Raw genomic sequence first — 12,633 nt, forward strand, 5'->3', positions numbered from 1 at the left:
TGCAGAAATTCTACCACTCATTCCCTAGCATGGTCACCACCCACTGTGACTCTGAGTGTAATAGGACAGTTCTGGTAAATGGTGAATTTGGTTTGGTGATCCAGGGCGTGCATTCCCTGTATGATTGGCTTGACTGCAGTGACATCACAGAAGAGGTGGGCAACCTAGAATGCAGGGAGCAGGGAATGCACCTGCAGATCTTACTATGTGGATCCCAAAGAGGGTCACAAACAGGTTGTGTAGGCAACGATTTGTTTCTGTTGTTATTGTCTTCTCACTATTCTTGTGTGTGGTCAAAAGTAGAGATTCTGTGGCCCTTCAGATGCTGGGAATGATGGCCCAAATGAAATCCTCAGGTGTTCTGGTGTAGAAGCACCTAACCCCTATTTCGAAAGCCTCTTAAATGCTTTGATGCTAAAGGGCTGTGGCCAATTAACTTTGGAGGAGACCCTGTAGAGTTACAGAGATCTCGAAAAACAGTGGTGCCATTAAAGGTTGGCATGAACTGGTTTGTCCTGTTTTGTAAAGGAGGCAGAACAAATGGTGATGCTCCCCTCCCCCAGCTCCTCCACCTCGCCAGGCCCAACTTGCTTGTTTTTTCCATCTCAAATGATCTTCCACTCCTGGCAAGAGCTCAGGCTTCTCTGCCCCGCCTTCTTGGCTGATCTGTCACTCAGAGAAAAGGGCGGGGCAGAGATGTCTGAGCTCCTGCTCCTGACTGGGGGATCAGCTGAGGAGGTGGACAAAGGAAGCAAACTGGGCCTGATGAGTAGCTGTTTGAGTAAGAAGAGGCAGGGAGAAAGAGCAGCACCTGTGCTGCCATCTTTACGAACTGGGATGAACTAGGATGAACTGGGATGAACCAGTTCGTGCCCATTTCTAACTACCATCTTTAGGTCTATAGTCCCTGAGGACTACCTTGCAACCCTTTTTTGTCCAGATTAGTACCTGTTTCCCTGAAAATAAGCCTTAGCCTGAAAATAAGGCCTAGTATGATTTTTTAGGATGCTCGTAATATAAGCCCTGCCCCAAAAATAAGCTCCAGTTAAGTGAAACCCCGCCCTCCACCATTGTGCAGCAACCAGAGGAAGATGACATGACTGTATTTGAATAAATGTAGATTGTTGTACATGAAAAAAAAATAAAACATCCCCTGAAAATAAGCCCTAAAGCATTTTTGGAGCAAAAATTAATATAAGACCCTGTCTTATTTTTGGGGAAACAGGGTATATCCCATAAATAGGAGGCTTTGTGTTAATTATTAAGGACAGCATTAGCCTTCTTCATCCCACAGAACCATAAAAAGGCCTCTCGTACCCGAGAAGCCTTTATAGGGCTCAGTTTTCTTCTACATCCAAAAAGATGTACAACAAGAACTTGATCTACAAATAGCCCTAGGAAAACAAAGGAATAAACTCTTCCTCATGCTATTGACATGGCAGGGACAATAAAAAAACCACATATTTCAGCTATCCATGCTGAGCCGTCTTGACTGAAATATCTATATTTAATGATGGCAAGTCTCCAGAGTTTTACCATTGCCTTTAAACTGCTACGGAACAGTAAATCTTGGCTCTTCCCAACTAAAATTCTATCAATAATTTCATTGTAATATCAGTAAGAAATTCTAATGTTCAGATCCCGCTTTATTACTCTAATAATGGATCTAATTTGTAAAACATATAAAATATGGCCATAACGATATTGGCATGGGAGAGATATACGATTGCTCCACAGCCAGATTGTTTTCTGAGGGCTTTAATCCACCCAATAAAAGTCACATGGCGTGGCCAACAGAAGTTATGTGCCTCAGAGCACTGGACAGTGAAATAATGTTGTGAACTTGGATCCCTAGAGTTGAACTAACTTCTCTGTTCACTCAAAAACACTCATTATGTGGCTTTGGGCCTTTACCTATCTGTTGGTAAAAGGGAAGCTGCAGTCCGTTCTCATCTAAAACGAGAAGCTGAGGTTCATGGATTCCCTCATGTTTCCACAAAAAGCTTCCCCAGGGAAAGCTTGAGATGTTTAAATTTAATTTTATTTAACTTTTTGCAGCTGCTGAAAGAATGTAGGGGACACATGACTTCTCTCACAGCAGTTAGGGTTCTAAGGTTTCAGGAGGCCAGTCAGACTCGGGGAATAGCTATCCTTCTTTGGTTCTCCAGACGGGGACACGCATCTCCAGGCGAGTGGAGGAGGAAAATAAAATCTTTGTTTTGTTGCATGAAATGGATTTAAAGCCAGTGCACTTACCTTCTTGCTCTAAGTTGGCTCCATCTTTCATGGCCTCAGCACTAAAGCATTTGTATGCAAGGGACTAAATAGAGATCCAGGCTTCCCTAGTGCATCACGCACATTAATAACCAAGGTTTCACTAATGTCCTAAAGGAGTAAAATAGTTATCTTGCTTGACAGACTCAAACATCTCTGCCACTAACAACTCTTAGCATTCCTGTAACAGCCAAATCTACTTGGCATATGGCTTGCTACCCTGCCTAGGATCTGCTGATTAACAACTTGATAATTAACTAATTAACACAACCATTCTGGTGCCAACAAACACAAGAATTGCGTTTGTCACTGTGTCTGTTATCTGTATCCCCACCTAGAAATTATTTCACCACAACAAGAATAAATACATGGGACATGTATTTGCTTTCACTGTGTCTGAAGAAGTGAATTTTTAATCCACAATAGCTCGCACTGAATTAAATCTGTTTGCTAAAAATATTTTGCCTTTTCTCCCCTTTCCTTTTTCTCCTTTATGTTTGCCAACAGGGTGCATACATAGCCAGCTTGAATCCTTTTTTAGGAGAAAGGCGGGATGGAACTATTTTTGAATGAATGAATGAATGAATGAATGAATGAATGAATGAATGAATGAATGAATGAATGAATGAATGAATGAATGAATGAATGAATGAATGAACAACTGTTTAGGAGACAGCAGGGATCTTAGCAAATCTTTCTGCCTGAGTCCCAAGTCTGAGTCTGAGTCCCCAAGTCCCAATTAAAAACAAACTTTTCCACAGAAAAAAAGTGAGGGTGGGTGTGTTCTGAGTTGCGATTCAAGTCTGAGTAACTGAAAAACAACATATTGAGTCTGAGTTGAGTCTCCAGTGAGTCCCACGTCTTGAGTCTCCATTCCTGGGAGGTAGTGCAGGAGATGTATACTGTCCATCTCTCTTACAGTCTGTTACTCATGCAAGTGTGCATGTTATAATTTGTTGTACAAGAACCGACCCTCTTGTCACACCACGAGGGCCTCTCTTGTGGCCTCAGATTTGGGGTCCAAAATGTCAGGGAAAGGAAAGCAGTTAACCTAATGTCAAGATCACATCTCCCTAAATCCATCTTACACAGAACCTAATAGACTCCATCTTTGTATGACTACAAATCCCAGTGTCCTCCTATTTTCTCACATCTAACAATGCTACACACCTTCCAAGATGATGGCAATGGGACTACTTCACTTAACTCCCAAGTCACGTTACCAGATACCCAGATTAGATTGGCTATACTGTGACATGAAATTCACTATGTAGACATTGGCTGGTTGGGATCACACAGCAGTGAGAAAGGACCCTTAACACAGGGAACAAAACTATTGTAAAGGAAAGAACATTTTCACCCTTCACAGATACAATTTTCCCTAAACAATGGTAAAGATATGCTGCACATCACGTAGCTCTCACAAAGACAGCATCTCCCTTTAGATGCCTGCCTGGGTGTTAAGATCATCAAGAGAGGCCTTTTCTCGGTCCCACCACCTTCACAAGTGTGTCTGATGGGGACACAGGGGAGGGCCTTCTCTGCTGCTGCTCCAAGACTCTGGAACTCCCTCCCACAGGAGGCCAGGCTGGCCCCATCTTTGCTTTCTTTCCACAAGCAGGCAAAGACCTTCATCTTCAGGCAGGCCTTTTCTCAGTGACTGGCCGCCTACCGGTAAGAGGAGGTTCTTAAAACAGGACTCTTGTGTTTTTCTTGTTTTTAATGTGTTTTTAGAATTGTTTTTACCTACAGTTTTAATATTATATTTGTGTTATGTTTTTTTAGGCTTGTAATACCATACTGGTTTTAGCTTTAGTATTGTTTGTTTTTAATACTGCAAGCTGCCTTGGGCACTTTTTAGGAGAGACTACATACTGACATAATCTTCACCATCATCATCATCATTGCATTCTCACTCATGGTTATCCTTTACAGAGTTTTCTAGGTAAAGAGTACTCAGAAGTCGTTGGCTATTCCCTTATTCTAGGGGCATCCTGAGACTGTATAGCTTGCCCAAAGCCATACACGTTGTTTCTTCTCCCAAGAATTGAACTTCCAATCTCTGGCTCAGCAGGCAGATACCTAAAACCAATGAGCTATCCAGCCTGGGTACCTCTGCAGGAGAAAATAAACATTTAAGATCTTTTTATCCCTCTCTAGACTCACTATGCCAAATGCCCTCCTTCCATACTGAGAAAAAGACCACCCTTCAACCAAGATCTCAGCAAAACACGAAAAGCAGAGCGGCGTGTTCGGTTCCAGGAACCAGAAGAGATCATTAGACGTGGTATGTTTGGGATATGACACTAATGATCCAAAATACCTTCTGTCTGTCGCATGCTGTCTCACAACCAATCTTTTGGAGGGGGTTCTTCTCACATTTCTTCCACCAGGTGTCCATCTATGTCCGAGTAACTTTTCCAAAGTTCTCAGAGTTATGTAGCCATCGGAGCCTTTCTAAAAAACCTTCCAGGATTATTGTTTCAGTGCATGGAACCCTCCGTCATTCAAATCTAGTCTGGCCTGAACACCGTTTCCCTCAGAATCATTCTGTGTAAAAATGGATGTGTAAAAATACAGTGTGTTGGTCTGTTAGAGCAACAGGACTGCCTACTAGGTGCATTTCCAGTTTTCAAAAAACCTTAATTTTTATGGGATTTTGCCCTCCCACTTTGTGGACCCCAAACTCCCCCACCCCACCCCACCCCAGCCCCAATTTAGGGAAAGAAGACTGGATGCCTCAACTTCCTTCTCCAAAGTCCTGATCACCTGTCATTCTGGCGGCTGTCCACACTTCTAAACCTTGTTTGTGTTGTGCAGGGAGGCAGATGTCAGACCGAGAGGCCATGAGGGGGAAAACGTGTGGCTTGACTGTTGGCCACCCTCTGTGGCGGATCGGTCTTACATTCTGAGGTTGCACAAAGGAATAGAGCCAGACAGGGGACACCGTCTGCCTATGCTATCACTTTGGTGATACCATTGCTTTGTTCAGAGGCTGGAAATTTGCTCTCCCCCGACCTCAGCTTGGACCACAGATTCCAGACTTCCACGGCCAGCACAGTCAGTGTCCATGTTTGCCAAAAGGTTCCCAGCTACATTAAAAAAAACTTTTGGAAACTCTGAGTTTCAACCTCTGAGCCCAACAACTTCAGCACACAAACTCTCCTGCAGATGTATCTTAGTAATAGAACATGAGCTTTGTAGGCTAAAGTTCCCAAATTTGGCAGTAGCATTTCTGTAAGAAGCTGATAAAAATGCTCCCTCCAGAGATGCATTCTTCAAAGCCCTTGTGTTGGAAGATCAACACAGAAATGAAAAATATTGCTCACATCCTAATCACCAGACAAAAACTAACCTGAAAGGTCTGGAGGGTTTTTCTTTTAAAAAAATTGCACATCTTGTTGGAGGATGTGCAGATATCCTTTAGTTCTTAAGGCAGTTCTGCTGCTAAATGCAAAACTACCATCTTGTTTAGTTTGGCTGCAAGAGATGAGCTTCTAACAGCTCTAGAGGGATTAACTCAGGATTCAGTAATCTAAAACAAATGCTTCTTTGGAGATGAGAAAGCAGGATATTGCAAGAATAGCACTGAGCTCAGGGGCCAAGCCGTAGTCCTGTAGATTACTACAGAGGGTGACTTTTTGCCAAAAGTATGTTTTATGACCCATAAATGCTATTTAAGTCAGAGGAGCTCCCACATCCACAGTATCTTGGGCACAGATATGGCTGTCACTTTACCCCTGAATCCAGAGACTCCTGTTGAAAAATAATTCCCTGCCACTGTGAAAATTAAAAGGGATGCTGAGTTTGGAATGCTTTTTGGATTACAATTACCAATACGGTTACTGGAATTCCAAATGTTGTTTATCTTCAAGGTCTGGTCATGACGTGTCCGGTTCATGAGTCTCGTCCTATAAAAGGTGCAAAAAGAGGTAAAAACCCACTGAATTTCATGAAACATAGCTCCTGGCCCCTGGCCCCTGGATCTGATGGAGATAATATTTGCACTCATGCCTTCTCTCCCATTTACACCAGTTGTTATAGCAGGCTCTCTATCCCAAAGTCAAAAATGAAAACTTATTATTGGAATATCCCCGAAAGGACCTGAAATAGGCAGAAGGGAGGGGATCTGAAAAGACAAGGAGTCTTCGTTTCCCACTGTTAGCTCGGCCGCCTGTATCCTATCAAGTGGCCTCTGAAAAATTCTGTTTTGCCAAGTGTCAAAACAAACCGTCAACGGGGCTCAGCCTGAGAAATGAAAAAGCTTTCTGGCAGGGTAGACATTTTTCCATTCGCTGAAAATTTCTCCCTGAGACAAGGTCTGAATCTTTTGTGAGTTTTTTTTTTAAATCAAACAAATACCATTCCAAGACATTATTGGATATTATTCCCACTGTGCAATAAGAGTGGCTTAAAAGGGGAGAAAAAGTTTTGCTCTTCCTCAGCATTTTATTGTGTGCATTTTCTTTTGGGAAATAATGCAGAAGCATGGTTATTCGGGAAGATCCCTGTTCCCTTACTGTGGACTTTATTTCTGCAATAAACACATATATGCCCTCATTCGTCCTAGAGCTGAAAAATACATATATATTAAGCCTTCAGGCCAGCATATTGTGTAAGCCCCTCTATTCCATGCATCAGGTACAGCAGGGGTCTCAAATTCAATTTACCTGGGGGCTGCTAGAGGCAGAGTCTGGGTGAGTCTGGGCCGCATCAGATTTTCCACCAAGCAGAGCAAGAGCCCGAGGAAGCTGCCCAGGAGTTTCCTTACCTCGGCTGGGGCTCGGAGGAGGAGCGCATGAGCCCTCATCGCCGGCCACGACCCTCTCCAGCTCCTTCTTCACTATCACCACCAGCAGCAGCAGGACGAAGAAGCAGAGAAGGGAGGGAGCTTTGGCGACCGCCTAGTGGGGGGGAGGAGGGCACGACATAAAAAAATTTTTTAAGCCTCCCATAATCGCGTTGCCAAAGGAGAAAAGCCCCCATCGGTTCCCATGAAATTAAACAGAACAGGGGCGGGCCCCCCACAGGTGCGTGCACGCACATACACACACACACATACATGCATGGAGGTCCAGCAACCTTCCTCTGAAGACCCCCCTCAAAAAAAAGGCACACTCAGGTGGGCGGGCTGGCAGGCTGCAGTTCCAGATGGAGGGTGCAAGAGGCACTATCTTCAAAGACAGCCGGCGAGCGAGGCGAGGCTTTTTTTTACTCTTGACAGCAGAGGACGCGTGGGCGCTTCAGGGGGGCAGGCAAGGCGGGGGCCACAAACTATCATCCGGCGGGCCGCAAATGGCCCCCGGGCTGCATGTTTGAGACCCCTGAGGTACAGTCAGATTGTTTTAAACACTGGGACCCAGTTTCAAGTGAAACCATGTAGATATGTCCGATTGAAGTCGACGTGTCCATGAAAGCTCACGTTAAAAAATATAAAGGTCAGTCATGAAAGTGCCACCCTATTTTTGTCTTTTTTTACTTCTTATTTCTATCCTCTTCAAATTTGAAGAGACCCTTGTCCAGCAGGCTGAGGCAAAGAGGCCGTCACGAAAGCAGCAAAATCAGGGAGCTGGACGGGGTACAGATTGTATTTGTCTTCAGTGTGGAAGGGATGGTCCCTCTCGAATTGGCCTCCTCAGCCACACTAGATGCTGTTCCAAGTCCTCCATACAGAGCACGTTACCATAGTCTCTCAGGACTGAAGGATGCCTAATCGAAATTTCTATCCTTCTAGTCTTCTTTTTCCTATAATGCTTGCACAGACTGACATGGCCTATATCCCTCCTACAACCATGGAAATACATATAACCTAGGCACTACAGCTAGAGTGAAGAAATCAGAAGAAGATTGAGATTTGGAAGGGCAAGAATGGAGGAAATAGAAAAGTTCATCCAATGTAAGGATGTGTCACTGGAGACCAAGATCAGCTGCACTCTTGTATTCTCAATCAACATGTATGGGTGTGAAAGTTGGACAGTAAATAAAGCTGACAGGTAAAAAATTGATTCGTTTGGAATGTAGTGCTGAAGGAGAACATTGTGGATACCCTGGACTGCCAGAAGGACGAACAAATGGGTCTTAAATCAAATCAACCCTAAACTATCTCTGGAAACAAAAATGATGAAATTGAGGCTGTCCTCAGGACATGAGAACGTAGGATTGATTCTCTGAGAATCATGAGAAGGCAGGACTCTCTGGGAAAGACAACAATGCTGGGAAAGGTGGAAGGCAGCAGGAAATGAGGAAGAACAGATATGAAATGGACTGACTCGCTAAAGGAACCACAGGTTTAATTTTGTAAGAGTTTAGCAGATGCAGTTGGGGACAAGGATATTTTGGAGGTCACTCATTCATTGGGTCGCCCAATGGATTACTGTTGCCCATACAGTTTTTCTCAGCAGAAGTCTGTCCTTTAGGGTCTGTGTCGCTGCTGTGTGCTGTCAAAACACCTCTGATATCAGAGATGTTTTGACAGCACACAACAGCAACACAGACCATAAAGGACAGACTCCTGCTGAGAAAAACTGTATGGGCAACAGTAATCCATTGCGTGTCGCCACCCTTTTTCCATTGTGTCCGTCACACAATTGGTCATGCAAATAATACTGTAACCAATCTGGCAAAGAAAAGAGGGCACTTCTGCATGATTTCCTCAGAAGAATTCTCAGTTCACCTATGAGTTAAAATCATGTAATTTATTTGCATGGGGAAAAAACACACACAAATTCTCTTGTCAAATCAGTCAGTCAATCCATCTTATATTGTCTGATATTCCCAGTACCAGAAATGGTTAATTCATTTGACGAATATTCTGCTTTCCAGAACAATCCAGATTAATTTAGATTACAGAGGATTGTATGCCACATTTATTATTTTATAAAAAACACAATTCATTATATTTTTATCCCACCTTCCTACCAAAAATGGCCCCTCAGAACAGCAAAGCAAAATTAGCGCCAATGCAAACAAACCTTTGTTATGAAACAATCCATTTAAAACACAATCAGGGAGAGAAAGAAAGAGCATTAAATAAAGGCATGTTCTTAGAAGTCAGTCAATGGCTTGACATTTGGAGAACCCTCATAATGCCCCTCAAAGCATTTCGCCCCCCCAAAAGTAAGTCATGAGTTACACGAAAAGATAACAGCTGGAAAAGAGATTCAGATATCACATCATTCTGCAGAAACAATTACAAATTCACAAATACACACATACAAGTAGAGTTTACCTTTTTGGCATTCTGGAAAAATAAACTGCTAGCCACCTTAAACAATCAGGAAAATCCGCTCTGCTCTGGCTCCCAATGGTAGCAAAATCAGTAATAACTGCTGTGGTCATGAGAACAATATGGGAATGATGTTGCCAATGTGAGTACCCCCAAATAAATTATGGAAAGGGGGGATCTAAGGAAGTGGGACTCTGATGGTGCTGAAGAAGTGAGCTGTAGTTCTTGAAAGCGAAGGCCGAATGAAACTGGTTAGCTGCTGGTCAGTACATGGCTCCTTTGTGAGAATCCTGTTATGGGGGAAACCCTGTATGCAGGCATAAGCACACAAAACAGCCCTCACCCAATTGGTTATGCCTTGGTTGTAAAGAAGAAGAGAAATACTTCTTTGATAGAATCATAGAATATTTGCATTAGAAGGGCCATCAAGTCCATTCCCCCTGTTCAAGGCAGGAATACAAAATCATAGTAGAACTGACAGATGGTTGTCTGATTTTCTCTTGAATACCCCCAGCATTAGAGTGCTCACCACCTCCCGAGGTCATTGATTCCATTGTTGTACTGCTCTAACAGTTAATAAGTTTTTCTGATATCCAGACTAAATTTGACTTCCTATAGCTTGAGCCCATTAATTTGTGTCCTGCACTCTGGGATGATAGAGAACAGATCCTACCCCTCTTCTGTAGGACTACTTTCCATATATTTGAAAAAATGCTATCATTTCTCCCTCAGTCTTCTTTTTTCAAGGCTAAACATACCCAGTTCTTTCAGTCTTTCCCTCTAGGGCTTGGTTTCCCATCCCCTGATCATCCTTGTTGCCCTCCTCTGAACTTTCTGAGGCACAAACTGGTTGGGGGGGCAGGATCCGTGAGAGGGGGCGGGGCACCCCTGCACTCACGGATGGGCGGGGCTCGTGCGCACGCGTGGATGGGCGGGGCATGCTCACAAATGGGTGGGGTGCGCTTGCAGGTGGGCAGGCCGGGTGTGCCAGTGGCATGCGTGGGGGGAGTGCATGCAGGGCGGGACAGGAGAGCTGTCTCCATGTCCCAGTCCTGCTAAGGCTACAGACTGGCACTGGGCTATGGACCAGAGGTTGGGGACCCCTCCTCTAGATAAGGCCTAACCAGTGCTAAATAGAGAGGGACTAGTACCTCACGTCCCACAGGAACGTGGTGACGCTGCATTTTAAACCACAGAAGCCTCTGTGATGCAAGGTCGGAAGACCAGCAGTCGTAAGATCAAATCCACGTGATGGAATGAGCTCCCGTCGCTTGTCCGAGCTCCTGCCAACCTAGCAGTTCGAAAGCATGCAAATGCAAGTAGATAAATAGGTACCACTTCGGTAGGAAGGTAACAGCATTCCGTGTCTAGTCGCACTGGCCACGTGAACACAGAAACTGTCATCAGACAAACACTGGTTCTATGGCTTGGAAACGGGGATGAGCGCCGTGCCCTAGAGTTCAACACAACTGGACTAAATGTCAAGGGGAACCTTTATCTTTAGTAACTCATAGGATTTGGAGACTATAATTCTGTTAATGCAGTCTAAAATCACAAATCAAAATTTACCACTGCATGCATGATTTATTCCTAGAGGATTCTGGACTCAGTGGTTTTGGCTTCAAGTCTGATAGGACTACCTCAAGAAATATATGGAAATGTATAGTTTATAACAAAACAAAGGCACTTTTTCAAGTTTCGCCCTAAGTGGATCAGTGCCATAGCCACTATTTGGGTTCTGCACCTCACAGTCATCAAGTTTGAGCTACGTCCGTATGTGGATAAATGCAGACCACCTTCATCAAGAACCTGGCGCCCTCTAGAGGAGCCGGACTACCACTCCCATCCGCTCTAAATGACGCTGGCCAAGGTAAATGGCATTTGTAATCCAACACATCTGGAGAGCGCCAGGTTCTTGGCGAAGGCTGAACTGGGGTGGCTTAACAGAAAGAAAGCCAGATCGCCTGAAACGAGCATGCATTGCTTTCTCAGTCAAAAAAAATCTACCTTATTATTTTTGTAATTGAACCATGTGCATTAGCATTTGCCTGGGAACTGCAGTTTCCAAGCTGCAGCTCGGTTCTCTGCCAAATGTCCCCTTTTCTTATTATTGTTATTAAGCAAGAGAGGTCATTCGTAGCAATGTTATTAATGGAATCCTTTTCATTCCGTCTCCTAGACGTCTCCTGCTGTGACTACATAGTTGGCGAGTTTAAATCTCTGACTTGTTACTGCGGGGCCGTTTTGGAACTGGCTGATGATGGCTTAGAGCTACAATTACTGATCGCACAGATTTGTTATTGGAATAAAGATTAATGCAAATGAGGGCATGGCGTACTAGCCACGGAGCTACGAATCTGGAAATCTCTTGCTTGCTTGCCACTCTGACATGAATTCATTGGATGGCGGCCTCACGCAACCAAACATTAGAACTTAGCCGGGCTCCCGCTCTGCCTGTTGTGTCCCTGGGGCTTGGAAACATTGGCCAAAATCCTGTCACTCATTTATACAAAGGGTACACCTTTTGGAAGCAAACGGCCAGGAGTTCAGAAACCTGAATAGACATTATTTGTTGCATATAGTTATCTGCTGTCAGGTTGCCCCCAACTTACAGCCATCCCATGAAAGCGTGATCTGCAAAATGTCCTGCCCTCAACAGCCCTGCCCATCTCTTGTAAACTCAAACTTGTGGCTTCCTTTAGGAAGGCAGTCCATCTCATATTTGGTCTTCCTCTTTTCCTGCCGCCTTCTCTCACTCCAAGCATTATTGTCTTTTCCAGAGAACCTTGCCTTCACGTGAGGTGCCCAAAGTAGGACAACCTCGTTTTCAACAATTTTGCCTCCAGAGCCAGTTCAGGCTTGATTTGACCTAGGATCCACTTGTTCGTCTTTCTGGAACTCCAAGTTATCCACAAAGTTCTCCTCCAGCACCACATTTGCTTTTAACTTTTGAGGACAGTTAGGACGTTTTCTAACTTGCAGCAATTTGCCTCTTAAAATTAGGTCTTCGTGGATCATGACGCAACAGGATTTTGGCCCTTACCCTCTGGGGTTACAATTCCCAAAATCCCCCAGGCAAGCTTTTCAAACTCTGAGCATTCCCTCGCATGCCATTTTGATACGGCTACTCTAGG

The 12,633-nt window shown here is 44.2% G+C and overlaps 1 protein-coding gene across 1 annotated transcript in view; it reads left to right on the forward strand.

Annotated features, from left to right (window-relative positions):
• The window catches only part of C1H14orf180 (chromosome 1 C14orf180 homolog), a 31,645-nt gene that overhangs the window by 12,177 nt on the left and 6,835 nt on the right, over positions 1-12,633 (forward strand). The window contains exon 5 of the mRNA XM_072986735.2: positions 4,435-4,561. Coding sequence (XP_072842836.1) covers positions 4,435-4,561 — 127 coding nt within the window. The remainder of the gene's footprint in view (positions 1-4,434; positions 4,562-12,633) is intronic.

Source organism: Pogona vitticeps, chromosome 1 (assembly GCF_051106095.1).
Source record: "Pogona vitticeps strain Pit_001003342236 chromosome 1, PviZW2.1, whole genome shotgun sequence".
In the NCBI taxonomy this organism is placed as follows: domain Eukaryota; kingdom Metazoa; phylum Chordata; class Lepidosauria; order Squamata; family Agamidae; genus Pogona; species Pogona vitticeps.